Genomic DNA, 27,068 nt, shown 5'->3' on the forward strand with positions numbered 1-27,068 from the left:
AAAGTGGTTGATCTCAGCCCTCCACATCCTAGTCAGTAAAACTGAAAGGTGTTTTGGAAGTCCTGATGGTGCACCATCCAACTCTGATTTTGTTGGTTCATTAGAATCATATATGAGCAATTTTGCTGAGCATAGCCAGCAAGAAATATTCACTCCGTGAAAAAGTGTGCTTAGATCAGGCAAGAGAAAAGTGCCCCGCAATGCTTTATAGACCGAATGAATGTTGATTAAGATTGGGGAAATGAGAATGTTTCAACATCCAGAAGATCTCTGTGTAATAATGAGAGGCATGCCAGCGGCATTGTCCTTGGATTTCTTAAAGCAGGAAGCAAGAAGATAGAAAATCACATGGAACAATGCACTGCAGTCAAAAGCCATGAAAACATCATTACCCAAAACCTTGAACTGTTGGCTAGAGAAAAAAAGCATGAGGTTGACATGAAGGCCTTGCATGGAATATTGATGGAAAATGCAAAGCTGGGTACCTTTATAAGTGTTTCTAAAATGGGTGGATGCTACTGAAATTCTTTCTCCTCATTCCCACCCCTCTTCTCAAACGTATTAACCTAGGTTTATTCCAAAATTCCAGAGCAGTGTTTCTCAGCCTTAGTGACTTTAAGATGTCTGGACTTCAACTCCCAGAATTCTGGGAGTTGAAGTCCACACGTCTTAAAGTCGGCAGGCTTGAGAAAGACTGTTCTAGAGCATTACATTACTACTATAAGTATAATTCAAAAGAGCATGAAATGGAGCATGCCAAATAAGGAATTGAATAGTCTCTCCCAGTTTGCAAAGTACTGGCTGGGAATGATGGGAATTACAATCCAACATTTCAAGAGACTAGTGGTTGGGAAAGGCTGCAGAGTTTAGGAAAACCTCCATGATTGTGCGTGGAGGCAATGTGGTCTAGTGTTCAGATGGTGGAGCTTTCAGCTACTGAAATTCAGAGGGCAACTAACTCTGAGACAGTCACATGAGCCCAATCTATCACACAGGTTGGTTGTGGGGAACAACAGGAGGAAGTGCTACATAGGGTTGCCTTGAGTTCCTGGAGGAATGACGATATAAATCTAACAAACAGATAAATAATAACAGTGTTTCAAAGTCAACAAGATGGTGGAATGTGGTAGTCTGTCTTCCTATCACCAATAGCAAGCTTTTTGTCCCTACTGTTGTGTAATATGGCCCAATTCATATCCAGCCCATAAAATTCTATCATGTTGGCTTATAGGCTCACTCTGGGCAGGACTTGTATATGTAGCCTTTTTTGGCAATCATTTCTTTAAATAGAACAAATGGAAAAAAAGAAGAAAAAAGAGATGAGCAAGATAGATAGACAGGCAAACATGAATCTTATGCAAGTATATATGCATATATGAATATTGAACAATATTCAATAAAAGATCACCATATGTCATTGTAACCGTCCATACTTAGTCCCAAATAATACCAGGACTTCAATCTATTCAATAATTGGGGCCATATGTTTATCTTACCAATGTTGAAGGATTAGTCTCTTGGCAATAAGAAAGGTGCAGGCAACCTATTTCCATTGTCCAGCCATCAGTTTCCATATAAGAGATATATAATTGAATATATAAAATTAACTAATAATTAAAATGAATCAAGCTGAGCGTGTCCTGTGGATGCAGCTACTTGGTCTTAAATTCAGCTGGTTAGGAGGGTTGTATGAATACAACCTGTAAATATTTTCCCCTGAGTAAGAAAATGGCAATATTACTTCTTGATAAGGAGAAGAAAAGGGGGGGGGGAGAGAAAAAAGAGAGTCAGCATCCCCAGGAGGGAAAAGAGAGCATCAAGATGCCAGGAGCAGCCAGGGTGCCTGATGTGGCATCTTGCCAAGGGCCCCTTAACCCTGGTATTTCCACTGAAAGGTCCTTCTGCTAATTAAGGCAATCCTTTCCCTTTAAATGTTGCCAAAGTGGCTTTATTCAATTGGGATCTATTACATGTCCAGGAAATACATTTTGACCCCATGGCATTTTGAAATTTTAATTATGAGAACTTTCATGGCTTAGGGCTAGTTTTGAGAGTTATTGAAATAAGCACTTTGTGAATACCCCTGCTTCTAGCACTCTGCTGATCAATACGCCTGTGCAATATTTCGTTGTTTTGCTAATGTAGAAGAGATGCAGACTTCTGCTCTGTCTCCTAATTTCCTAGAGCAAATTGTGTGACATATAGTTTACAGGCGTATACAGTATGTAACGGTATGTGGGAAAGAGTTTGGGAGACTGGGTGAAGAGATGCTGCCAAGGGAACAGTCAGATAAGAGACAGCAGAGCCCACGGCTGGATAGTGGGCAGGGCAAGAGGCTCAGAAGGGACCCTCCCTAGTTTCTTGGGCTGTAAAGGGGATGGGGGAGAATTGTACTTTCAGACTTGCAAGATTCTGTCAATGTAGCTTTACAATAAAGTAGAATTAGCTCATCTGGATATGATTCCTGTCTGGTTTACCCTGCAAGGTCAACAATATGTGACCTCTGTTTATACATTCTCTCCCCCTCCAAGATGCTTTGATACGTGGAGGTCTGGCTGTGAGACTTTCCAAGATTTGTTTGGGATGGAAATCTCAGGCAAAATGCATCTGTTAAACGTCTGCTAGCCTGAAAGTAACATTAAAAAAAAAAATGAAAAAGCAGCAGTCAGAAATGTGGCTTAATATGGTGCATAAACCCAGGCTGTGTGGTTAGTTTATGTCTCAGTGTTGTACAAAGCCAGAAAATGGGTGAATCTAGTAGCTAGGAGGGGACGCGGTGGCGCTGCGGGTTAAACCGCTGAGCTTGCCAATTGGAAGGTCGGCGGTTTGAATCCGCGTGACGGGGTGAGCTCCCGTTGCTAGTCCCAGCTCCTGCCAACCTAGCAGTTCGAAAACATGCAAATGTGAATAGATTAATAGGTACCACTTCGGCAGGCAGGTAACCGCGTTCCATTTAGTCATGCCGGCCACATGACCACGGAGGAAGTGTCTTCGGACAAACGCCGGCTCTTCGGCTTTGAAACAGAGATGAGCACCACCCCCTAGAGTTGGACACGACTGGACTTAATGTCAAGGGAAACCTTTACCTTTACCTAGTAGCTAGGAAATGCCGATTTTCTGTGATCAGAGTCTTTAGGACACTGTTTCTCAACCTTCCATGAGTTTAAGATGGGTGGACTTCAACTCCCAGAATTCCCCAGCCAGCAGAGCTGGCAGAGGAATTCTGGGAGTTGACATCACACATCTTAAAGTTGCCAATGTCGAAAAACACTGTCCAAGCTGAGGTTAACCACTGTTTTGAATCACCACTTCCACAGGATCCAACACTTCATCAAAATGGCGTAAACAGGGTTGTGTTTGGGTTCCATCCCTTTTAGACATGTGTGCAACTTCACAATGCATGTGCAAAAGGCTTGTGATGTATCAGGCGAACATTTAATAATGTTCCCTGTGCTCATCTCTGATGGCAGCATTCCTGTCTCGGATATTTATGACAAAATATGTGAGAATTTGTTAGCCCTTCAAGGTAGACCAGACTAGGAAAGCAAAGTCATGAGCGCTAATACTAGTTTTATTACAAGGATTCCCCCCTCCTGCCCTTTATCTTTGCAAGAACTAGGGAGGGTCTTGCCTGAGACGCTTTCTCAGATTACATTTCTGCCCCAGACTCGGATTTCTGTTATCTGGCTGTTGCCTTGGCTGCGGCTCTTCCTCCTGTCCCTCCAGGTCATTCCTTCTGCCCATTAGAGAACTTCACCTGACTCATAAACTTGGAGATGCAGTCGCTCAAGGTTGTCTTAGAGGGAAATGGGAATCAAACGTATTGTATTCCCATTTTCTGTGTTCTCCCTCCTCATGTGTAGAGTAGATGCACTTTGAGAACGCTTGACTCTGGCTAGCCTCTTTGGGAAGAGTCAGATACAGGAATCTTACATTTCTTCTTTTCATGTTGTCATAACAACTCCAGAGAGAGGATAACCTCCATAAAATAATTATTATCCTTTCTTTATTTTTGGAAAGTAGTTGTCAAGGTAACAGAGGATGGCTTTTTTTACCAAAAAAAAATATATATTAGTCAACGTTTGTGGGCTTTAGAGTTTCCATTTCTAAGGATTATTTTTGGAATAACATCCTGGTTCTGCAAACCTTTGCCTCCTGTTGGAGGAAGATCTCCATCTCTGCCAGAATTTATAGAGTGGGGTTAGACGATTAGAAGGAACTTTATAATCTGAGGATCCATGAAATGTGACAGCTGGAAGCATCTTGATAATTTAGGCTATCTGTGGGAGGAGTCCAAAAATTCAAGGGCGCAGCCCCACCCATTTTTAACAAGTGCTGCAGACAAAAAGAGGGAAGGCTTTGACTGCACAATCATGGGTGCCATCTTGGCTTTCAGGAGCTGCTGCTGCTGCTAATCATGTGTTTTAGGGCATAGTCCAAGTGACCGCAGATAGTGAGGGTTGCGCTTCTAGAGGACAGCTGGATTCTTTTACAAAGTTTCTTTTTTTTTTTTGTTCCTTTCCTTCATAAAAGGAAAGTCCGGAGAACAGAAACAAGTAAAATTACACTAACATTGGCCCCTTTCAGTTGCATCCTCCTCAGCCACCACTTACAGCTAGTCCTTGCTTAACAACCGTTCATTTAGTGATGGTTTGGACTTATGAAGGTGCTGAAAAAAAGACTTATGACCAGTCCTTACACTTACAACTGTCGCAGCATCCCCGTAGTCATGTGATCAGAATTTGGGCACTTTGCAACTGGTTCACATTTATGACCATCAGAGCGTCCCGTAGTCACGTGATCGCCATTTTTGACCTTCCTGGCCAGCTTCTGGCAAGCAAAATCAATGGGGAACTGCATGATTTGCTTAATGACCATGTGGTTCACTTAATGCCTGTGGTGATTTGCTTAGCGACCACCACAAGGAAGGTCATAAAATCGAGTCAGATTCACTTAATGACTGCTTCACTTAGCAACCAGAATTTCAGTCCCAGTTGTGATTGTTAAGCAAGGTGTAACTGTATAGAAAGCATCTGTCTGGATCAGGTGATGCCTTATGAAGGTAGCTGTTTTTTCTACCTGAAGAGCAGTGAGAAGAGAAATGGACGGACAGTGCTAATGCCTCCCTCCTTGTCTGTAGATCCACCACACTTTTAGCATGCTTGTATAGTGTTCTTCCTCTTAAAGTCATAAACCAGGATCTTGCATCTTGTCTATTGTCATAACAACCTGGGGCAGGATACACCTTATTTTTTGCATGCCACTGTTAATCAAGCTGATGGGATATAGCGTGCATGGAAATATGCCCCAGAGCAAATATGGGAATTGGAGATTAGCTCTGTATTAAAATGCCTCGGCCTTGCTCTTGTGTGATGCCGTGTTTCTTGCCCTTGACAATACCTGGCCTTACGTTGCTCAGTACCAATAACAGGAACAAAGAACTAACCTTTAAAAAAAAAGTTGGCAGCTAATTGAAGCTGCAGTTTTGCTAGAAGATTCAAAGCCTTTTAAGATTCTCTCTTCCTAAGCAGATTCCAAGGATTAATGAAGAAGCTGGTTACACATTGCATTTTTTGAAACGCAGCATGTAAATTACCTCTTCATTAACTCGTACCGCAGCCATCAAGGAGTGAGCAAAAGAGTAAGTTGGAATCTGCTTAGGAAAAGAGAAAATGGGTTTGAACCTTCTAGCAAAAATGTAGCCTCCTGTGGAGGCAAAAACATGCTGGTTCTTTTTGGATGAATGAGACTAAGACTGATAATTTGTTATTAGGTATATATCTCACTTTTCCTCTAAAAGTACACGTTGCTCTCCTCATGTTGCTTTTTTGCCTCACAAGAATCTTGTGACATAGGTAGAGATCAAGGTCACAGTTGAGTAGAGGTTGAAACTTGGTCTCTTGCATCCAGCATCCTGACTGCTACAAAAAGTTGCTTCACTTTCCTCTTCGCCCTCCTTCAAACAAGTATCACTATTAGGGACCCTAGACACTATTGGGTTCTACTACTGTTTCGTGGAAAGCTTAACCTTATGGAAAGTTGGCACTTACTTTGGAAGAGTGTGAAAATGTGGGTTTCAAAGGACCTGAGGATACTGTGGACAGCCAAGAAAACAAACAAATGGATCATCAAACAAATCAACTCAGAATTCTCACCCAAGACATATGTGACCAGGCTCAAATTATCCTACTTCAGACGTCTTATGTGAAGACTTACCTCTCTGGAGAAGTCCCTAATGCTGGGAAAGGTGGAGGGAAAGAGAAGAAGAGGATGACCAGCAGCAAGGTGGACAGACACAGTTCCTGTAATGTGAGAAAGACCTTGAGAGATAGGGCAAAGAAATGCTGCCTAGGGAAGGGTCAGATAAGAGAGGGCAGAGCCCACAGCTGCATAATGGGTGGAGAAAGAGGCTCAGAAGGGACCCTCCCTAGTTTCTTGGGCTGTAAAGGAGACAGGGGGAAGGATTTGTACTTTCTGACTTGCAAGATTCTGTTAATGTAGCCTTACAATAAAGTAGAATTGGCTCATCTGGTCATGTTTCCTGTCTGGTCTACCTGGGAAGGCTGACAGTTACAGTAGCAATGGGGGCACCCTTGGAAGACCTGAAAGACCAGGTTAGGGACAGATTGTCCTGGAGAAAATCTATCTACGTGGTTGCTAAGAGTTGACACCAACTTGATGGCACGTAATCAGTCAGTCAATCAATCATGCAAAGAGTGGTGACAAGTGTTGGCAGATGCTGGGAAAGCCTTTAGCCCAGGAGAGGTCAAAAAAGTCACACACCAAGCATTTCTATAAAAATAATTTATTTACAGAAAGCAAAACAAAAACAAAACATTTAAAGGACTTAGCTCCCTTTGGAGCAAGCCTTGCTTGCTACATTGCCAGCAGAGAGAAAAAATGAAGTAAGAAACAAGTCCGGGCAGGTTTTCTCCCCCCCCCCCCCCAGGTGATTTGCATGAAGCACGTGAGAGGAGACAATCTAATACAACCTTTTAACCCGGCCAAAATGATTAGGCACAATAGCAGTCTTAATCTATTAGTAGGAAAACCTCAACAACAAGCTCTCCATCAAGGATTGAAAACTCCATACTTCTGACCTATATTACCACTGACAACTAAGACACGTATCAGTCTTAAAATCTTGAAGAGAAAGAAGAATCTTTTTAGGATGTCTAATTCACCATCCATTCACAAAGTTGCCTTCCTCAGGTCCCTATCAGGGAGGGCAACGGGTGATTTTAAGCATGGAAAGAGGATTGTAGCCCCAAGTGGAGAAGTGGCCGGTTTCTCAGTGGAAAATCTCACAGAAACTATGCACCTGTGTGTGTAGGTATATACATATTAGGGTGACTAACCAAGCAGAAATTGCAACATACATCCCGTTAATTATTTTACTAAATATTAGGGGGTGCAGAGTGTCAGATCTGATTCTAAAAAGGTGCTTCAGAGCATGCCAAGGCAACTGCATAATCCTGGGAAAAGACATAGCTACTTTAAAGGGATACAGGAAGTGGCTACGTTTTCACGACGGTTTGGAATCAAGTGAGTATACAGCTAAGTGGTTAACGGTGTCCTTCCAAGATCCAAGACAACTTGCCTGAAGAGCTATTTGACAAAATGTGCTTTCTCTGTTGCTCTTTCTAGGTATGTGTTAGGGCTGTGAGCTTCCGTGCAAACTTGGCCCTTTTCTCCTCCTTTCCATCACAGCAGGTGCATGTCGAGATTTTTTTCCAGTCGACTCTCTGCCCCGAAAATTACCAGACCTTTGTGGATGCATGGCTGCTTTGTGCAGAAGGCTGCATTTTCTGAAGGGAAAAGGGTCTCTCTGAAGCATCTTTTCCATCAGAAATTCAGGCAATTCAGTTTTAGTCATCAGGAGATAAGGGAGAAGTCCTTGCTGGTCTACTGCCAATCCCTTAGATTGGATCCAAAGTCGTCCATCCCTGATTTTCGTCTCAGGTTTTCATGGATTTGCCAGCCAGCTTCTTTCTTCCTCCCTTCCCCGCCATGTCTTAATTCCTTAGAAATATTGCTAATAATTTTCTCGCCAACAGACTCTTTGGTTTGATCTGCACCAACGGTTGTCAGACAGTGAAAACACAGCGTGTGCGGTGAGTGTTGGTTTTTTCATCTCAAATGGGGATATGGAGATCAAGGAAGAGAGCGTGATGCTTCTCTCGGGGGGCCCTTCGCTGTGGGCACCTTCCCTTTCAGAGGGCAATTAGCACTGAGGCTTTCATGGACGAAGACCAAGGTCGTTCCTCACTGAATGCCTGGTCAGAGGTGGGTTTGCTTTTTTTTTTTTCAGGGAGCTTATGCAGTTTTTGTGAACCGTGAATCCATCTGGAGCTGATGGTATAAAAAAGCTGCAAATAAACAAACATTAACCTAATCGAGGAATCAACTAAAAGACAAGTGCTCTGGGGTTAGATGCTTAAAATGTTAAATACTTTTGAGGGCTGATATTGTTTTTCATTTTAGGGTTTTTCAATTTTTTTCAGCTGAGTTTTAGAGTAATATTTTTGCTTTTGCCTGAAACACAGGATCAAGGCTGTCTTCCATGCTTGGGCAGGTGGTTGGGCTATAAGACCTCCAAGATCCCTTCCAACCCTATGATTCTATGAATGCTCCTTCTGTCCTCAGCTTCACAGCCCAGTTTTTTATTTAATTCTTTCTGCTGTCTTGCATATTTTCCCTGCATATTTAAGGAGTATGCACTTTCCCTTAGCAGGGACTCACAAGTAAAACTAATAATAGAAGAACTTAAGAACTCATTATACTCAGCAGAGAATAGAAGCCTTGATCTTCCAAAAGATCTCGTTTAAAAAAGAGTCAGGAAAAACACACCAGCTAAAACAGGTTTCCTCAACCTTGGCAATTCTAAGCTGTGCGGACTTCAACTCCCAGAATTCCCCAGCCAGGAAAGCTGGCTGGGGAATTCTGGGAGTTGAAGTCCGCACAGCTTAGAGTTGCCAAGGTTGAGGAACCCTGAGTTAGAATATGTATTCTAGATTCCATGAATGAAGCAGTTATTACGTTGTTAGAACATAAGATGAACAAGAGATCCATTTATCACGCTTGATTTAAGTCTTGATTGCATATGGAATACACAATATGGCTCCAACATTCAACCACAGCCTCCCCCTTACTCTTTGTGACAGCTGTCAGTTAAAGTTGAAAATCATAGCTTTGAAATACTGGTTTTGCTGCCATCTCATCACAGGAAGGATGCGAAAAGATCAGAGCTTTCAGTTAGGGTGACTGACAAGAGTGACTGACAAGAAAACCTTTTTTTTTTTTAAAACAGGTAGATTTAAGCAGGCCTAACCCTGTATATTTGATCTGTGATAAGAGTATTTCTTTTGAATTAAAACATTTGCAACTGCTAACTGAGCTAATGATTTAAGGCAGTGTTTCTCAACCTTGGCAACTTTAAGCTGTGCAGACTTCAACTCCCAGAAATCCCCAGCCAGCAAAGCTGGCTGGGGAATTTTGGGAGTTGAAGTCCGCACAGCTTAGAATTGCCAAGGTTGAGAAACACTGATTTGGGGGGTAAATTAGAGAACTCTGTTGACAAGCTAATGAAGGCATATCTAGAGGCTGGTCATTGTAGGGCATTTAAGGCTATTATTGCGTTAAACGATGGTTCCCTTAACATATGCAATTTTATAAACAGGTTGAAGTTGTTTCATTCCAACACACTGACTGTGGGCATCTACCTGAGGTTTTATTGAGGGCTTTACCTTTGCTTTCTGGGATTATTTTTTGTGTTGGATACTATTTTGATTAGCTATTTATTATTACCATTTTTTATTCTTTTTGATTTATGTCCTTTGGGATTGGGGCAGGTTTTAAGGACTATAAAGCAAATTAAAATTAAAATTACCTACTCAGGAAGAAAGAGGATTTTTTTAAGAATCAACCACTCTGTTTTAACAATAAAGGAGTTAATTATGGTGGTTGGTTCAAATGGACCCACAGATGCATTTAGTTATTTTGGCAATGTACCAAGAGGGACCCAGAAGGGAATTTGAAGTGAAACAACACTGTTGATCATATGGGTATTGTGTGTTTTGATAAATGAAATAAAATACTTTAGGATCAGTTCTTCCCCTGATGCTGATCACTCCTGGATGTATGCTGAAAGGGAGGCAAGTTGGTGCCCTTAAGAATTCTAATACAAATGACACCGTTAGTAGTGGAAAATGCTAAGTTAAGGGTTTGGGGCTCAAAATAAGCACTGAGTTTTCTCAATACCAAGACTGTCCTACATTAAAAAGAATGGATTATAAGAGAAATCAGCTAAGAGGGTCCTGGCCCCATAATGAAAGTTAACATATCAGCTCCAGGTCATCTTAGGACCCTACACTCCCATAATAATAGAAAGCAAGCTCATAAGCCTAATTGGTGGTTTGACTAAGAAGGATACAAAGCCATCCCAAGAGAAACTCAGAAAATCAATAGACTGAAGAGTAATGTTTCTTCCTTGAAAAAAAATTGAGAACTTTAAAAAACCAACAACTCTAAAGCTTTAATTTAAAAGAAGACGACTCAGCTGAAAAAAAAAGGCAGAGAATAATAAAAGCTGTTAAAAATAAAAAGAATGTGGCCTTCTGGGACTAATATTATGTTCCATCCAGAAAAATATAACTGGAGTAGTAGGTATAATTTCTGCACACCTTTAGGAAGAGAATTATGAAGTATTTAGCGGAAGCATCTCATATTATAAGGAGCTAAGGGCCATACAACCAGTTTCCTCCTTGGAAATCAATAAAGCATTAACTTTATTGAAAAACAGGAAGACAATAGTTGGGAATAGATTCCAGTTGAGCTATTAAATGCTATCAAAACCTACAGCTATCAAAAGGCTGGCCTCATTCTGGAACTATTCTGGTCTACAAAAGATGATGATCCAAGGACCTAACCAAGGATGTCCAATCAGCAAGCTCATCACATGTACCGTAGATTCATCACATATATAGTGGCTTCTTGTATTGGAACCTGCTAGAATGGCTGGAGCAGAGTAACATCCTAGTTGCTGATAAGGGCAAGTTTAGAACAAGGAGATCAACAACAGAGCAGGAGGTCATTTGAGAAGTATTCTAGTTTTTCATGGGATTCCTTATTGGGACCTTTGTAAATCTAAAGACAGTGTTTAGATGATCACAGTGGTTCATCAGATGGGACAGAGCTAGTTAACCAGGAAATCCTAGGAGTCTTGGTTAGAAAACAAAAAAGAAAATCAATTTAGGGAATTTTTACCTTCAACTTAAATGGTGCTAAATGGGACAAATAGAGCAAGTTGGATCCTTTAATTATCTTAGGTGTCAGGTGGTTGGGAAGAACAAACAGGACCCATGAGATCTCCAGAACTATCTCCAGCTTCTCTGCATCTAGAGGAGGCAGCTATTGACCAACCATTGTTAAGATTTTCAAGGCTAAAACTCTTACTCAGATACTGTAGTTTTGTTATATCTGTCTTTAGGGGAATGATAGAAGTTGCAAAGCAGCTTTCTGCACTGCAGGTGCAGTTGTGGTGGGATCTGGAATGTCCTTTTTTTTTGTTTTTAGGCAAAGGCTAGGAAACATCATTTGAATGTTAGGCTTAAAGCCATTCCTACCACTCAATCCCTTACCATTCAGTTCTCCAGGTTACTACTCTGCTCCACCCTTCCTCCAGCTTGCTGCTTTCAGTAGCCGATACTGGCTGGCGACTATGGGAGTGGGTGTCCATTCCATCTCAAAGATGCCAGCTTAAAGATTGCTATGATCAGGGTAGTTTGTTGACAGAGAAGTGAATAACAGGTTGCAGCATCTGGCTGACCTTGGCTGACCTCAAAAAGTTAATCAGGGTCAGAGCTAGTTAATACTAAGATGGAGAACACCAGGAAATCCTAGGAGTCTTGGTTAGAAAACAAAAAAGAAAATCAATTTAGGGAATTTTTACTTTCAGTTTAAATGGTGCTAAACCTACACCTCTACAAAGCTTGTTAACAACACCTAGGATAGCTAGCAGATAGAGAGATAGAGATAATAGAGATAGATGATGATAGATAGATAGAAATAGCATTTGATACATCATGTGAATAACTGATACATTTTTAAAGCTGTTTTATCCCTATTGGTGCCAGTTCCAGATACGAGCGAGGTTAACTGGGAGAATTGCTTTTCTAACCAAACACAGTTGCTCATGATTAAAACACAACTGAAATTTGAAAACAGTGCCTTAAAATAATGTGCCTTGACTTGACCAAATTGTTTTCATTCTCTCCAACCACTCCTCAGTTCAAGCACCAGAACAGTAAGATTTCAAAGAAAGGGAAAAAATTCAGCTGGTATTTCTATTCCAAGTCATATGGAAGGGTAGATATCTCTCTAAAAGAAAAGAATGAGGTTTGAAAAATGACTGTGTGCTTTTCCTCACTCCTTGCTCTTTGGCTAGTTGTACATCATTTTTATTTATGGTTGCTTTGACTGTGACTTACATAGTAAAGGTAAAGGTTTCCCTTGACGTAAAGTCCAGTCGTGTCCGACTCTAGGGGGCGGTGCTCATCTCCGTTTCAAAGCCTTGGAGCCGGCGTTGTCCATAGGACACTTCCGGGTCATGTGGCCAGCATGACTCACGGAACGCCGTTACCTTCCCGCCGAAGCGGTACCAATTAATCTACTCACATTTGCATGTTTTCGAACTGCTTGGTGAGCAGGAGCTGGGACGAGCAACGGGAGCTCACCCCGCCGCGCGGTTTCGAACCGCCGACCTTCCGATCGGCAGCTCAGCGGTTTAACCCGCAGCGCCACCGCGTCCCTGTGACTTACATAATCAACCCAATTTTCTGGATATGCTGGATCCCACACCACAAACTAACCACGCAGGCTGAATTCACACCACATTAGTCTGCAGACTAGTCTGGAAAATTAGTTTAACTGAATAAGCCAGGGTTAAGCAGCCTCCTTTTCAACTGTCCTCAGTATTTTAACTGTCGTTATTTTTTGAAATTTGAAATCTTTTTCATCCTGTGAGAGTCTAACACACTTATATGTGGTATGCACACTTATATGTGGTATGGGGTGATCGAACCAGCAAGGGATCTCCAAGAATCCACCAGGATGCAATCTGGATTGAAGTTCCAACTCAGCCCCACAGTTCGTGATCTTGGGCCCAATGGTCCTCCTCTTAGCCTAACCCACTTCCCAAAACTTTGTTTGTAAGGACAAAATGGCGGGTGGAAAAAAGGTACATTCCCAAGGCTCTTTTGAGTTCCTGGGATGAAAGAAAAAGGAAATACAATCAACAAAGGCCAGAGAAAAAAAGAGGGAAATGGAACTAGAACATCATATCGTCATCACCAGCCACAATTGCCCAATGGTATCTTGCTGACTAGGAACACCAGAAATGAAGTCCAACGCATCTAGAGGATGTAAAGTTGGGAAAGCTAATCTGGAAGCTTTGGGGAGAGGTGAAGGAATAGAAGCTAGACAGTGTGCAAGGGGGCTGGGATTTATATAGGCAAAGGGAGAGGAAGTGGTAATGGATTTAAATCTTGTCCTCCTTCCACAGCCCTCTCACTGGTCCTCCACCCCCTTTGGGGAAGTGAAGCAAGATGAGTGTTAAGCAGATGCTCGCAAGCTGGGGAGCATCTTGGCTTTTACTTAATCGGGAAGTGGGTCAAGAGTTTTTCTTCTTGAAGCATAAAGGTTTTTTTTTTTTCTGTTCACAGTACTGGGATTTCAGGACTGCTGTTCACTGCTGTAATTTTTAAAGGTCTTAGGAGAACATTGTTCTCTAAGAAAATGCCTTGGAGTTATAAAGCCCAAGTTGGTATATGGATGAAATAGAAATCCCATAAAAGCATCACAGGCTCCAACATGTAGCCTACAGTAGCAAGTAAGGCCAGCAGATCACAGCAGTGGATACCGAACTGACCCTTTTTCTAGGTTCACACAGTACACTGAACCATAAACTAATCAAACAGGCTGAGTTCACACAACGTACTAAACAACTGATCCAAGTTATAGCAATCAAACTTAGCATGCTGTGCAAATGCCACCTCCAAGTCTTCATGTCATCTTAATGTCCTCCGTCATCCAAATAACCCAAATAGAACCACCACCACACTTGAAATAAATTCTCCAAAATCTGGAGAATAAGTTAGGAAATTAAAAACCTTCTGGGCAGGGGAAGAAAATGTCTAGGAAATGGCGAGACAGATTTCAGCACAGTTTTGATTTTTTTTTTTTCCTGCTTTGTTTCTGTGATCTCTTCTCCACATGCTCCTCCAGTATCTTCTCCTGGTACGAAGTGAAATGACTGTTTCTCAGAAGCACCTGGGAGAATTCTGCGGCTCCCTGAAGCAGTACTTGAAGAATGTGGCTGGAGAACAGGACTGTTTCCAGTAAGTAGGGCTTGACTTCTACAGGGGGTGGTGGCATGACATGTTCTGGAGAACCTACAGCCTTGCTTAGTATCTTGCAGTGGCTTGATTGGCCGTTAAAAAAGGATTTGGGAATTCATATATGGTTTCCTTAGCTTTTAGCTAAGATGTCTTGGAAGAATGGAGAATTTACCAAAGATCAGCAAGCACAGGCATTGCCATTGTTTGCAAAATGTGTGAACCATGGTTTTCCAAGCTTATTTATTTATTTAATAAATGTATAAGGCTGCCCAGCTCGCACAAGGTGACTCCAGGTGGCTTACAGAATTTGGAATGGAATGGAATGGGATGGAATGGGATAGGATAGGATAGGATAGGATAGGATAGGATAGGATTAGAACTTTTATTGTCATTCCACTATATACCAAGGTACACATTAAAATGCAATTTCATTGCAATTGTCTCACAAAAAAATAATTACTATAATATATAATATATATTCTTTACCATTCCACTCCCTAATCATTATCCCTAATAAATATCACGGTCCTACATACAACATATATCACCATGAAGTAAGAGGGGATTATGATGATGATGATCCTCCCATGATGAGGATGGGAGGAGTCACTGAAGATATTTTGGGCTCTAGACAGACACCGTGTGTATGCTATGTCCTAAATGGGAGGAAATGAAATCCCCCCTTAGGTTTGCACAGCACATGGGCCCAGAAATGAGCAATCACATTGTAACCTAGTATGTTGTGTGACCACAACCATTCTAGTAATTTATTTAATTACCAAATATACTAGGTGAGCAAAGGTAACAAGTTCATTAGAACTGGTAGGTAGGGATAGCATACAGCCCCTTTTTTCCTGCACAAGAACTCAAACTAGGCTGACCATACGTCCCATTTTGAATGGGAGAGTCCTGTTTTTTTAACATTTCCAGACTGCCCTGTCATTTTAATATAAATGTCCATTTTGTCCCGTTTTCTTAAAAACCTTACTTAAAAATGTGAAAGTTCCCGTGAACCTGTCAGAAGGCAGTCTGACTTTGAGGGGAAGGAGGGGGAGCTCAGCAGAAACGGCGGGAAAAAACCGCAGAGTTCAACCCGGCAGGAAACCTAAAAAGAAAAAAACAGTATCGGCTGATAGGCGGTGATCAAAGGGCGAGCTGATTAGCTCCTGCCTTGAAAGTATGGAAAGAAAAGAAAGTAAAAGCACGGCCAGAGGAGGAATGGCTTGTCGGGGACAACTGTTCACCAGACTCTCCAGCCCAGCCTTGCCTCTTGCAAACGAAGGAATCCAAAGATTCCCAGCCCGAGAAAACCGGAGAAGTTCCTGCCTGCCGATCCAGCCCGTCGCCCAGCCCTGCCCCGTTTTGCCATCCCAACGTCCCATTTTAGTCTCAAGGAAATATGGTCAGCCTAACTCAAACATCTGTGAGGAATTCTGTCACTAGATCACCGTATTCCTTTTCCTTAAAAAAAAAAAAAGGTTGGGCCAATCTTATTTTTTATCAGTTCATTGGGGAAAGGACAAAAAGGGAACATATCCAAAGATGGGAGGTTGGGTTAAACATCTCAGATGTTTTCAAGGGGGAGACTGATGTAGTTTTATAGAAGGCTGGCAATGAGTTTTGTTGATACTTTTCCTTTTCTAGTAACAAAAATAATTCTTGTGGGCTTCCTGTTCTGACTAATCCTCAGACTTTGCTGCAGCCTCTGAGTCTGAAAGCTCAGGTCAGCACTGGGATATAGCCATCTGAGCTCAGACACATGCTAAGAGGCTGCAGAAACAGACAGGAACCTTTCTTTTATGCCAGAAACAAAAATAAACTGCTTAGGCACACCATGGATTTCTCACAGTGTTTTCTTGCCTTGGAAAGCAAGCTCCTGAGCATAAGTAATTCTGTGAAAGAGGGAGGCTGGGTTGCACAACATGCTAGACTAGCCTCAAATGGGCTTGAGCTTAGTTAGCTCCAGGCTGTGTAAATATGCTTTACAATTAGAGTACAGAAAATGCAGGTTGGGGGTTGCTTGAAACCCTCCATCCTCCCTTTAGCATCCTCAAGGGGAGGCGAAACAGTTTGGCCCCTCTTTTTCATATCGGGATCTTTAAGGTTCTAAGGGGCAAACACTTAAGGTACTGTAATGGGTAGAAGGAATAAATCTTGAGGGACAGGACGAAGAGCCGCAGCCAAGGCAACAGTCAGATGAAAGAAATCCAAGTCCAGGGCAGAAATGTAATTTGAGAAAGCATCTTAGACCTGGCCCTCCCTAGTTCTCTTGAAGATAAAGGGAGGGAGGGGGGAAGCACATTCAGACTTGCAAGATCCTATGTTACTATGACCTTATAATAAAAGTAGTATTCACTTGTGTATCTTTGGTTTCCAAGTTTGATCTACCTTGGGGGGCTGACATGTACACATTTCAACCCCTGAAACAGTCCCTGGCTTCATCTACTTTTAGAGCGTGGCCCTCAGCATGCCATGCACAGCCTGTGGCACCCCATCAGGGGGTAGAAATGGTACATCCCTGCTTTGAATCTTAGTATGGCTTCTGGGGGCAGCATGGCAAGTTAGGGGCAGACCAGCAACCCATGCTGCCCTTATGCTCCTCTCTGAATGAGCAAAAAGTGCAAATGTTTTGGCCCTACCAACTCAAGGAAGCACCGGTAATATTACCCAAGCAACAGTAATAACTGAAGAAGGCAGAAGGCCCCCTGTCCTTCTGGTCTTCTACCAATCTATGTCTGCGATCTTCTTGGCTTGTTCCTTCTGCTTCCATCCCTTAATAGAAATGGCTGTTAAGGAAGATAGAATAATAATAATAAACGAGGGAAGGAGGAAGGCACCCTGCCCCAGTGGACTTTCTGAAAGCATGTGGGGGCGGGCGGGATTTAATTTGGACTGCCCGTTAACACGAAGCAATCTCATTTGCACTTTCCAAACCAATTCACAGACAGAAATGGATTCCTTGTTTGGTTTTTGTACTTCCCTGAACATTCCACTGCTGGCCTCTTAATCAAAAGGGAAATGTTGCATACCAAAAAGAAAGAAAGAGAGAGAGAGAGAGAGAGAGAGAGACTGACTGACTGGCTAACTGACTGACTGACTGACTATCTTAAGGGATTTAAAAATGGTGATTTCCAGGCAACCATTTCCTTTGGAAAAAGACAAGAGGATGGGGGTGGGAGTGCGGCAAGTAAGCATTACCAGAATGGAAAGATTCCTCTAAATAATAATAATATATTAAATTTATATGCCACCCGACTCCCAGCAACTCTGGGAGACTTGCTTAATCCCATATAACCGGTAGTGGTCTGGTGGTAGAAATGTTGGACTGGAATTGGAAGACCCAGATTCCCTGAAGGGACGTCTTGGAAAACTGTTGGATGGTCACTGTCTGAATTCATACAGAACCCATAATCTACTACAGTGCTAAATGATTGTCTACATTTCTGCAGTACACCAAATTATAAGGAAACCAACCTTCTAAACCAGTGTTTCTCAGTCTTGGCAGCTTGAAGACGCGTGGACTTCAACTTCTAGAATTCCCTAGCCAGCATCCTCCAGAGCAAATAACACTCTAAGCTATCACCAACCCCCAAAAACCCACGCAACCCTAACCAAGGTTAGGATATTGCAAGCTTAGCATAGTGTCTGAATGCATCTGTTAGGACTTTCCCTAACCTGATGAAGTGGCCTGTGTGAATAGAAGCAACAGCTGCTAGGACAAAACAACTGACATGGTCAACCTCTCTCCTGGAACACTGGCTCAGCATTGCATGCCCTGAGTGTGCAGTAGTAGATAACTTGGTCCAGGACTAATTAAGGTGTGTACATACATGTATTGTGTTTGTGAGAGGGAGAGATTCTGACGAGGACAGGTGAATGTGCCACCTTTGTGTATGTGTGTATTTCCATTCCCTCCTCTTGTTGCATTGCTGTGTAAGTGTGTATGTGTGCACTGAGAAGCACAAGATGGATTGTATACACTTTATGGTCATGTGATCAAGAGGGAGAGGACTTAGAAGGGAGTAGTTGGCACCATTCCAGGCCATTGCCAAACTGTTGGGCCATGTTGAGCTTCAGGGATTAGTGACTGTGGTCTAGACAACAGGTTTACTAACATTTTGCCAGCAGCTGTGGTTGGCATCTTGAAAGGCAAGGTGGTCTGCTATGCATTGCCCAATGGCTCCTTCTTTAGGCATACACTGGGTTTTTTTTTCCCCAGGAATGTTTTTCTCTATAGCTCCATGCTGGATCTGGCCCACTTTTCTACTTGATTCTTTCTTTTACCAGCTTCTTGCAGCACACTAAATTTGATCCCATTTTTTGTTTCAGTTCTCAGAGTTGTTCTGCTGATGGACAGATGGGCAGGCAGAGTTCCAAAGTCCTTACAGGGTTTTATTTATTTAATCAATTTGTGTAGCCGCCCATCTCAACAAACGACCTATTTCCAACATCCGGCTGGGTTGCAAAGAATCAAAAGGAGACAGGAATGGAGTACTTAAGAAAGACCTGATTTATGAAGCTTCTCTAGGACTTTGGTTGTTCAGCAACAAGGAGAGAAGTTAAGGCTTCATTAATCCCCTTAGCCCTGGTCACATGATACAATTGGGTCTCCCACAGAGACCTTCTTTTCCAATCCTCAAACTGCTTGCCTCATTTTGCTTGGGAAAAATATTGTTTTAATTAAACTTTCTTTCCTTTTCTTTTCTTTTTTAATAAGCAAAGCAGAGTGCCCACCTCCAATATCATGTTTGTTTCAAAGAAAACCTCTGGGCTCAATCAACATTATTAGAAAATATATTTGCAGGACAAGAAGAAGTTGGAATGTAGTAGGAAACATCACTTTCATCTCTCACTTTTTCAGTTATGTCAATCTAATTTTAAGGGTGTAATTCTACTCAGATCAACGATCAATGACAAGGGAAGTAGTAACCAAGAAATCAAACGAATATCGCACTGGGAAAATCTGCCATCAAAGACCTATCTAAAGTTTTCAGAAGACGTCAGTTTAAAAACAAAGGTGCATCTGATTCATGCCATAGTCTTCTAGATTGCCACATATGCCTGTGAAAGTTGGACATTAAAAAAGGAAGATAGAAGAAGAATTGATGCATTTGAATTGTGGTGTTGGTGAAGATTATTGAAAACACTATGGACTGCCAGAAGAACAAACAAATCAGTTTTAGAAGAAATACGACCAGAATGTTCCCTAGAGGTGAAGATAACTAGGCTTAGACTCTCATACTTTGGGCACTTCATCAGGAAAGACCGACTGCTTGGAAAGGACATCGTGTTTGGTAAAGTCGAGGGCCAGCAGAAAAGAGGAAGACCTTCAATGCAATGGATTGACACAATTACCGCAACAAGGGATGCAAACATTGGAACAGCCAGGCATTTGGCGCAAGACCGAACAGCATTTCGTTCTGTTATACATGGGGTTGCCATGAGTCGTAAACAACTCAACAGCAACTAACAACAACAACAATTGGATTATGGGCACCATTTAGTGAGAGCACCCACAACATGCTCTCAAAACTCTAAATGCATCCAACAATCCAGAAAGTTTGGGGGATGCTGATGGCCAACATAACAGTGATTGTTGCTGTCAACTATCAGATGCTATTGAGCATTATAGAGGAAGCAGCTTCTTGGAAGAGTTTATTTACCCAAGTTACCATTTAAGGAGCTGATAACTGAATTCACATAAGTTTGCTTGGCTTTAATCTTGGCTTGTTGGGGGAGAAGGTTGCAGCTTATCCTATTGTGTGCACCCAACCTGTTTCATTAAGTTTTAGATGGATGAATCATCCATATGTTGTATTTTACAGGAGATGATTTATCTGCTACTAACTATTGACCCAAATTTATTTCCTCTGTTGCAGCGTAACTGCAGTCAGGCTTCCCGATGGGGTCACTTTCATTGTCTACGAATTTTGGGAGACTGAGGATGATTGGAGGAGGTAAACTGAAAACCATAATAGCTATCTTGATCTATCAGAAAAGAAGTCTTTGAACTTGGTGGGAAGAGCCATTTCATTTCTTCTGGAGTACTGAGTAAACTTAAACCCCAGTTGCTCCTAAAACAGAGGCAGGATTTTCTTGCATCATCCAACCATCGTTGTTTCAGTTTGACACTAATGAGGATTGACTTTGTATCACTTCAACAGTAGCTGAGGGATGCAAGAAGATCCTATTGTTACTTCCTCGCTACTGACTTCTAACATCTTCTAAACTCATCCAAACATTGTTGTACTGATGAAGTAACAATTCGTTGGTGATGGTTTGGTGATGATGGCTATGAAGATGCTGTAAGTCATAAATGGGGAAATGGGTTGAGATCTATATTCGATCAACTGACTTCATCAAGATTGATGGTGACAGACATACCTCTGGGGTCAAGGTGTTTTAGGATGCAGAGGGTGTAATAGAGAAGAGTTGGTTTTGAGCCCATGTCCCCCTGAATTTCTATAAAAATTAAATATGAGGTAAAACTTCCTGATCAGAGAAAAGATAATGTCTACATTTGTTGCTAACTGGAAACCACTTATGGGCTTTTTGCGTAAAACAGAAAAAAATGAACTTATGATCTGTGGTTTTGATGATTAGACTGGATAGATTATAGAAAGAAGAGAGTCATGATGTGACTTTAGAGTAAGAGGTAAATTTATAATTGTACTTACAACTGCTGTAAAGAAGATCAGAAGCCATTTCTTTGTATCTTTTTTCTTTCCTTTCTATTTTTCTTTTACTTTTAGCTTTCTCTTTTTTTTTTTCTTCTTTCTTCTTTCTTACTTCATATTAGTTTGTATTAGTTTTTATCTTCCTCTAAATAAAATTATATTTAAAAAAAGAAAAAACTTCTGAATGGTAAGATGTGTGCAGACAGCTATGTTTGGTAAAGCCCCGTAACATCACTATTCTGCAGGTGAGTTGCAGCAGGTGGGACGTCTCCAGGTATGAAGGGAAGGGCCTCCACTAAACATCCCAGAGCACTTTCTCAGGTTTTTGTAGACTGCAATCCTAAACAATTGTCCCTGAAAGAATGGCTGAAATTGCTTGGTGGAGCAGGCATCTGTTTGCACTTGGTGGTTTGAAAAGACAAATATTATTACTTATGACCACAGTTAGGACCAGAATTTCTGTCATAAGCCATTGTGGTCGTAAGTTGACTCACCATGTGACCGGACCCAATTTTACAACCATTTTTATGACAATCGTTCAGCAAATCACGGGTAGTTAAGTGAATCACCGTGGTCGTTAAATGAATCCAACTTCCCCAATGGATTTTTTTGCCAGAAACAGTAAAAAAGGTCACAAATTGTGATCACGGGGCCACAGGAGGCTGTACGCAATCATAAATGCAAGCCAGTTGCCACATGACCGCAGCAGTGGTACAACAGTCATTAAGTGCAAGTACAGGTCACAAAGCACTTTTTCCAAGGCCATCATAACTTTGAACCATTGTTAAACGAACGGTCACAAGTCGAGGACTACCTGTACAGCAACTTGAGCAGAATTATACATGTTCTGGGGAGCAGCATTGGTTCCCTGTAGACGTCTAGGCCTGATTCAAGGTGATGGTGATCTCCATAAACCCTTTGGGCCCTGATAATCTTCAGGCCCATTGTTTTCAGGTACAACTTACACAAACTAGTAGGGAGGGGATGCCCTGGGTACCCACCCTGAAAGAGGTCAGGAGCATTGGAATCTAGCCAAGGACATTCTCCGCAATAGCCCCTTCGCTCTGGAACAGCTGGGGACCCACAGCTGTCCATCTCTCCCGTATTAATTTTGCTAGATGAACTGCAGGACTAAGTCCAGCTTATATTATGGTCTAGATACTTGGCTGGGGGTCTTCTTGTTTCATCTGTGCTGATTTGTGAATGTTGTGGGACAGATCAACTAAACTGCAAGGACCCTAATTTCCCAAATTCCAGCTAGCGGGGGAGGGGAGGGCCTCTCATGGAGCCAAATTGAAACTGTAGTGTTAAGAAAGAGAGAGAAAATAATCACAAGCAATTTTTGAAATTTCCCAATGCACTTGGAAGGTAAATATTCTTTCTCTAGGAAAAGCGCTCGTCACATACTTGCAAGAAATCAATAGTGCCTAAGTAGACAGACATGCATGTTTGGGCTTATCTGACTATTGAGGCTCAATAAAGGGATGTGCACATAAAACCCACTGACTTAACAAAAAATACATTGAGTATTTCAGCAAGAGGAACCAGCACTAATGTTCAAACCATCCTGGGGAATTGAAGAGCCGTTTATAACTATATTCTCAGCCAACCAAGGCCAAATGCTTTTGGTTTCTGTTTTTCAAATCTCAGCTTTTGCTCCCCACTGTTAAAACCATAAATGTCCTGGGTTAAGAAGCCAGCCTAAGTTCTTCTCCATCGGTCTCTTTGCCTCCACAGACATCTCCAGAGTCCTGTCTGTAAAAGTTTCCAGCACGTAAAAGTGGATACGCTGAATCAGCCTGAAGGAGTTTCCAGTGTGTCGGTCCCAGGTCTGAATCCTAAGATTGTGACAACAATAAGAACGAGAGAGGTCTTGGATGCGGGGATGGGGCTTGCATGCTTAAATGTTTTAAAAAATAGATCTCTCCTTGGAAACAAGCTTGAGTCTTGACACATCCCTTAAGTTTTCTTGGCAACAGTATAGAAGTGGTCTGCCATTGCCTTCTTCCAGGATGTCTGTTCAACTTCCCATTATAGCTACTAGATTGGCTTTTCCTGGTGGTCTCCCATCCCATTATAACCATGGCTGACTCAGTTTAGCTTCTAAATTCCAAGAAAGTCAGCCTGGTTTTGCTGAAGCCACGGCATATATTGCCAACTCAAAGTGGATGTGATTTGTTCACTGCATGAGGTTGCAGCTTTTTAAGGGACAGGTGGGCTGAGTCAGACTCTCTAGCTGAGTTTACACAACATGCTCAACTAAGTGGAAATGGAGTCAGTTCATGGCTCAATATGTTGTGAGAACCCTGTCACTGCCTTAGCAGATCGTGTGAACGAGATCATCACAGGAAGGCACGAGTGCCTTGAATGGATATCACAAGTAACATAACCATGGCAATGGGGTTTTGTTAACCTGGGTTTAGATGTTGTGTGAACCCAGCCATTGCACGAAAACTGTTACAGGCCATGGATGGAAGGGCCAAGACAAAAAATGTATTTAATTGAAATAAAAGAGGCTGTCCTTCTAGTTGAGCAGCAGGGCTTTTGTTAAGATCCTGCAGCAGTGCTCTCAACCCTGGCGAGTTTAAGATGGGTGGACTTCAACTCCCAGAATTCCCCAGTCAGCTCTGCTCTGCCCTGCCGGCTGGGGAATTCTGGGAGTTGAAGTCCACCCATCTTAAACTCGCCAGGGTTGAGAACACTGTTCTAAAGACTGTTCACAGAAAATAGGCATCTCCTAGCTACGAGATTCACTCATTTTCTGGGTTGTACAACACACTGATATATAAACTAACCACACATCCTGGGTTTATGCAGCACATTAAGCCACCAAAAACTAACCAAGATTAAACCATCTTAGTATGCTGCGGCCATGCAGCCACTGGTTCCAAAATTATTTGAGATTTGATATGTATCACACCTTTTAGTTCAGGAGCACAAGACAGCATACATAGCATTTCCTTCTATTTTTGCCCACAACAATTCTTTGACGTAGTTGGGCTGAGAGAGAATGACTGGCCCAACATCACCCAGAGAGCTTTGATGGTTCAGCAGGGACCCAGACGTGGGTTTCCTGGGGGACAGTCCAGCATCTTGACTGCTGCACCACATTGTCTCTCCATGGTGCAAGTTAAGAATCTTGTGTGAACAGGGCCAGAGTGTTCACAGAATCATAGAGAATCATAGAGAATCATAGAATCATAGAGAATCATAGAATCATAGAGAATCATAGAGAATCATAGAGAATCATAGAAAATCATAGAGAATCATAGAGAATCAGAGAGAATCAGAGAGAATCATAGAATCAGAGAGAATCAGAGAATCTCAGAGAATCAGAGAGAATCAATCATAGAAAATCAGAGAATCAGAGAGAATCAGAGAATCATCAAATCATCAAATCATAGGGTTGGAAGGGACCTTGGAGGTCTCCTAGTCCAAACCCCTGCCCAAGACAAGAGTCCTCATACCATCTAGCACAAATGGCTGTCCAATCACAAATAGTTGGCCAGTTGAGTGGCACCACTTTATTACAAGCTTTGATGGGTCATATCTCTTTCTCCAAACACCTGGTGTAAGGTTCTTTCTGTTTTCTAAATGGCTTTGTACATACCTGCTGGTGGTGAATCTAAGCCAGTGTTTCTCAACCTTAGCAACTTTTAAGACATCTGGACTTCAACTCCCAGAATTCCCCAGCCAGCATGCTGGCTGAGGAATTCTGGGAGTTGACATCTAGACATCTTTAAGTTGCTAAGGTTGAGAAACACTGATCCAAGCCGTAGAGATGGAGAAAAGGGAAATCCATCAACACAGGCAGGCTAAATAAATAAATAAATCTGACTCCCTAATTTTTTTTTCTAAAAGCCTCTCTTTTTCCTTGCAGCTGCTTGGTGCACCCTTAACCGAGACTGACTTGGAGAGGACAACGCCCCAGCGGGAAGTTTGGATGGGTCTCCTTCTCCTTGCCTGGCCGGTGCCAATGTTCTTTCCTCTTTTTGGCAGAGAAGCAGACTTTTGTCTTTTCTAATGACTTCTAAGTGTTGTCTCTTCTTTCTTCCTTCCAATGCATTTCTACCTAGAAATGATATTTGCTTGCTCTTTGAAGTGAAGGAACAACAACAAGTCCATCTATCTTCCAACTAGCCCTTGGCCAGCAAATGATTTCTCCTCTCCTGGGCTGCAGCCCAAGCCTATAACAAATTTTGGCCTGGTATCCACCGAAGATGAGGACTTGATCCCGAGCAAGGGATTGCAAGCTTTAACGTAGCACAAGCTTTAAATTTAGCACATGTTCCCCAAAGGGCATCCAGATTTCCATCAGGGAAGTTTGTTTTTTTTCCCCTCAGTAGATGGGTTGTGATGGCCTACCTTGACTGGCCTGGTCTGGTTCAAACCATAGTTAAATACCGTACCCAGTGATCTGCAGTGGGTGGAAGGCTGTCTTTTCCTGTTGTTGTTGTTTTAGGGATAAAAGTTAAATATTTTCAGTGCCCCATGAGGACTTCTTTCCTGCCCCTATTTCTCCACCACTGTGGTCACAAGAACATGGAGAATGCCCTGAGACAGTGATGCAACAGTCCTATGTTTTATTCTCCTGTGGCTGGAGAAGGTTGGGAAAAATCAGCTACAGCTTAATTCTTCCTTCTGGAATTAATTGATGGAAGAACTCTAGGAATGTTAAGGTAAATTATAATTTCCCTTGGGACCCAGATATTCACTTGGCCAGGAGCTCAATCTGGCTTTAAATCCAAAATAATGCATACGCCAACTGCAAACTCCTTGGAGGTTGGTAGCTCTTGATGGTTTGCTTATATTATTCCATTTATAAATATATTACATAGTATTCTATAAAACAAAGATCTCCAACTATTTCTTGGCCTGATACAGTTATTTGAGCCCTTCCACTGCACGGTGACATTCATAGAGGCCACCGCATCTCCAATACCCTCTGTGAGTTAAATGGATCTGTAGATTGGTTCAGATCTAATCTGAAACATTGATTCAGTTCAAATTATCAAAAGTGGTCAAGTCTGAATTGTCAGTTCTGTCTGGAACTCTGAATCCATTTAGATCTCTGAAAGGGATGGTCAAATCAAGTAGATACGATTTCAAAAAACTTGCTTTGGTTCAGAAAAAAAATGGCCATTCTTCGCATATATCAATAGCATCCAATTGTCTGGCTGATTTAGAGACAATATTATCCAAATCAACCAACAAAGGCAGAAACTCAATAAGACTGAGATTCAACTGCACTGCATTTCTGAATAGATCCTTTGCACGGACATTGTGAGCTACTTGCTCAAATGCAGCTGGTTGAGAGTTCTAGAATAGATTAGCAAAAGGATCTAAGCCAGGTTGCATTCCTTCACTCTAAGCAACTTGCCTATGATGGGTCTCTCTCAACTTTGACCCAGGAGACCAAACACAGTGGCCAGAAACTGAGCACATCTACCTGTTTTTCTCTACTCAGCTTAACCTGCAAAAGCAGTTAAGAACCTGGAAGACCACAATAGACGGCTTCTTCCTTGTAAGCAAACCAACTGCTTGGCCATGCAGATCTGGGCTAGGCAGGGATAGATTCCTTGCTATCCCTCAACCTCTATGACTTAGAGTTGATTGGTGGTTTGATCATGGGTGAACCTCTACCAGAGGTCTTCATTCAACCTTCTACTTCTAGCAAACTCCCAGAGCCTTATGAGATAAAGGAATAGCTCTTACCATTTTTTTAGGGTGTCGGCGTAAAAACAAAGCATACATTTCAAATTATTTCCTTGCATAAGGGGGTGGGCAACTAGTTTTTTCCCATGAGGTGTAGCTTTCCTTGAGAGTAATTTATGGTAGACTACGTGCTTGGAAAGTGGAGTTTAAGCAAGGAGTGAGCAGAGCAGAACAAAAGTGGGTGGGGCCACATCATCTTTCTGATATGCACACCCAGTGGTGTGCTGGTAAAGGTAGAACAACTGGCAGTGCCAGTTCCATTGCCACTCCCACACCGCTA

The 27,068-nt window shown here is 42.1% G+C and overlaps 1 protein-coding gene across 1 annotated transcript in view; it reads left to right on the top strand.

Moving 5' to 3' along the window:
• NECAB2 (N-terminal EF-hand calcium binding protein 2) overlaps nt 1-25,097 on the top strand; it is a 211,352-nt gene extending 186,255 nt beyond the window's left edge. Inside the window, exons 9-13 of the mRNA XM_063312989.1 lie at nt 8,058-8,114; nt 14,284-14,396; nt 20,276-20,353; nt 22,811-22,902; nt 24,954-25,097. Of these exons, the coding sequence (XP_063169059.1) occupies nt 8,058-8,114; nt 14,284-14,396; nt 20,276-20,353; nt 22,811-22,902; nt 24,954-24,982 (369 nt within the window). The 3' untranslated portion in view covers nt 24,983-25,097. The remainder of the gene's footprint in view (nt 1-8,057; nt 8,115-14,283; nt 14,397-20,275; nt 20,354-22,810; nt 22,903-24,953) is intronic.
• The last annotated feature ends 1,971 nt before the right edge of the window (nt 25,098-27,068 follow it).

Source organism: Candoia aspera, chromosome 11 (assembly GCF_035149785.1).
Source record: "Candoia aspera isolate rCanAsp1 chromosome 11, rCanAsp1.hap2, whole genome shotgun sequence".
Lineage (NCBI taxonomy): Eukaryota > Metazoa > Chordata > Lepidosauria > Squamata > Boidae > Candoia > Candoia aspera.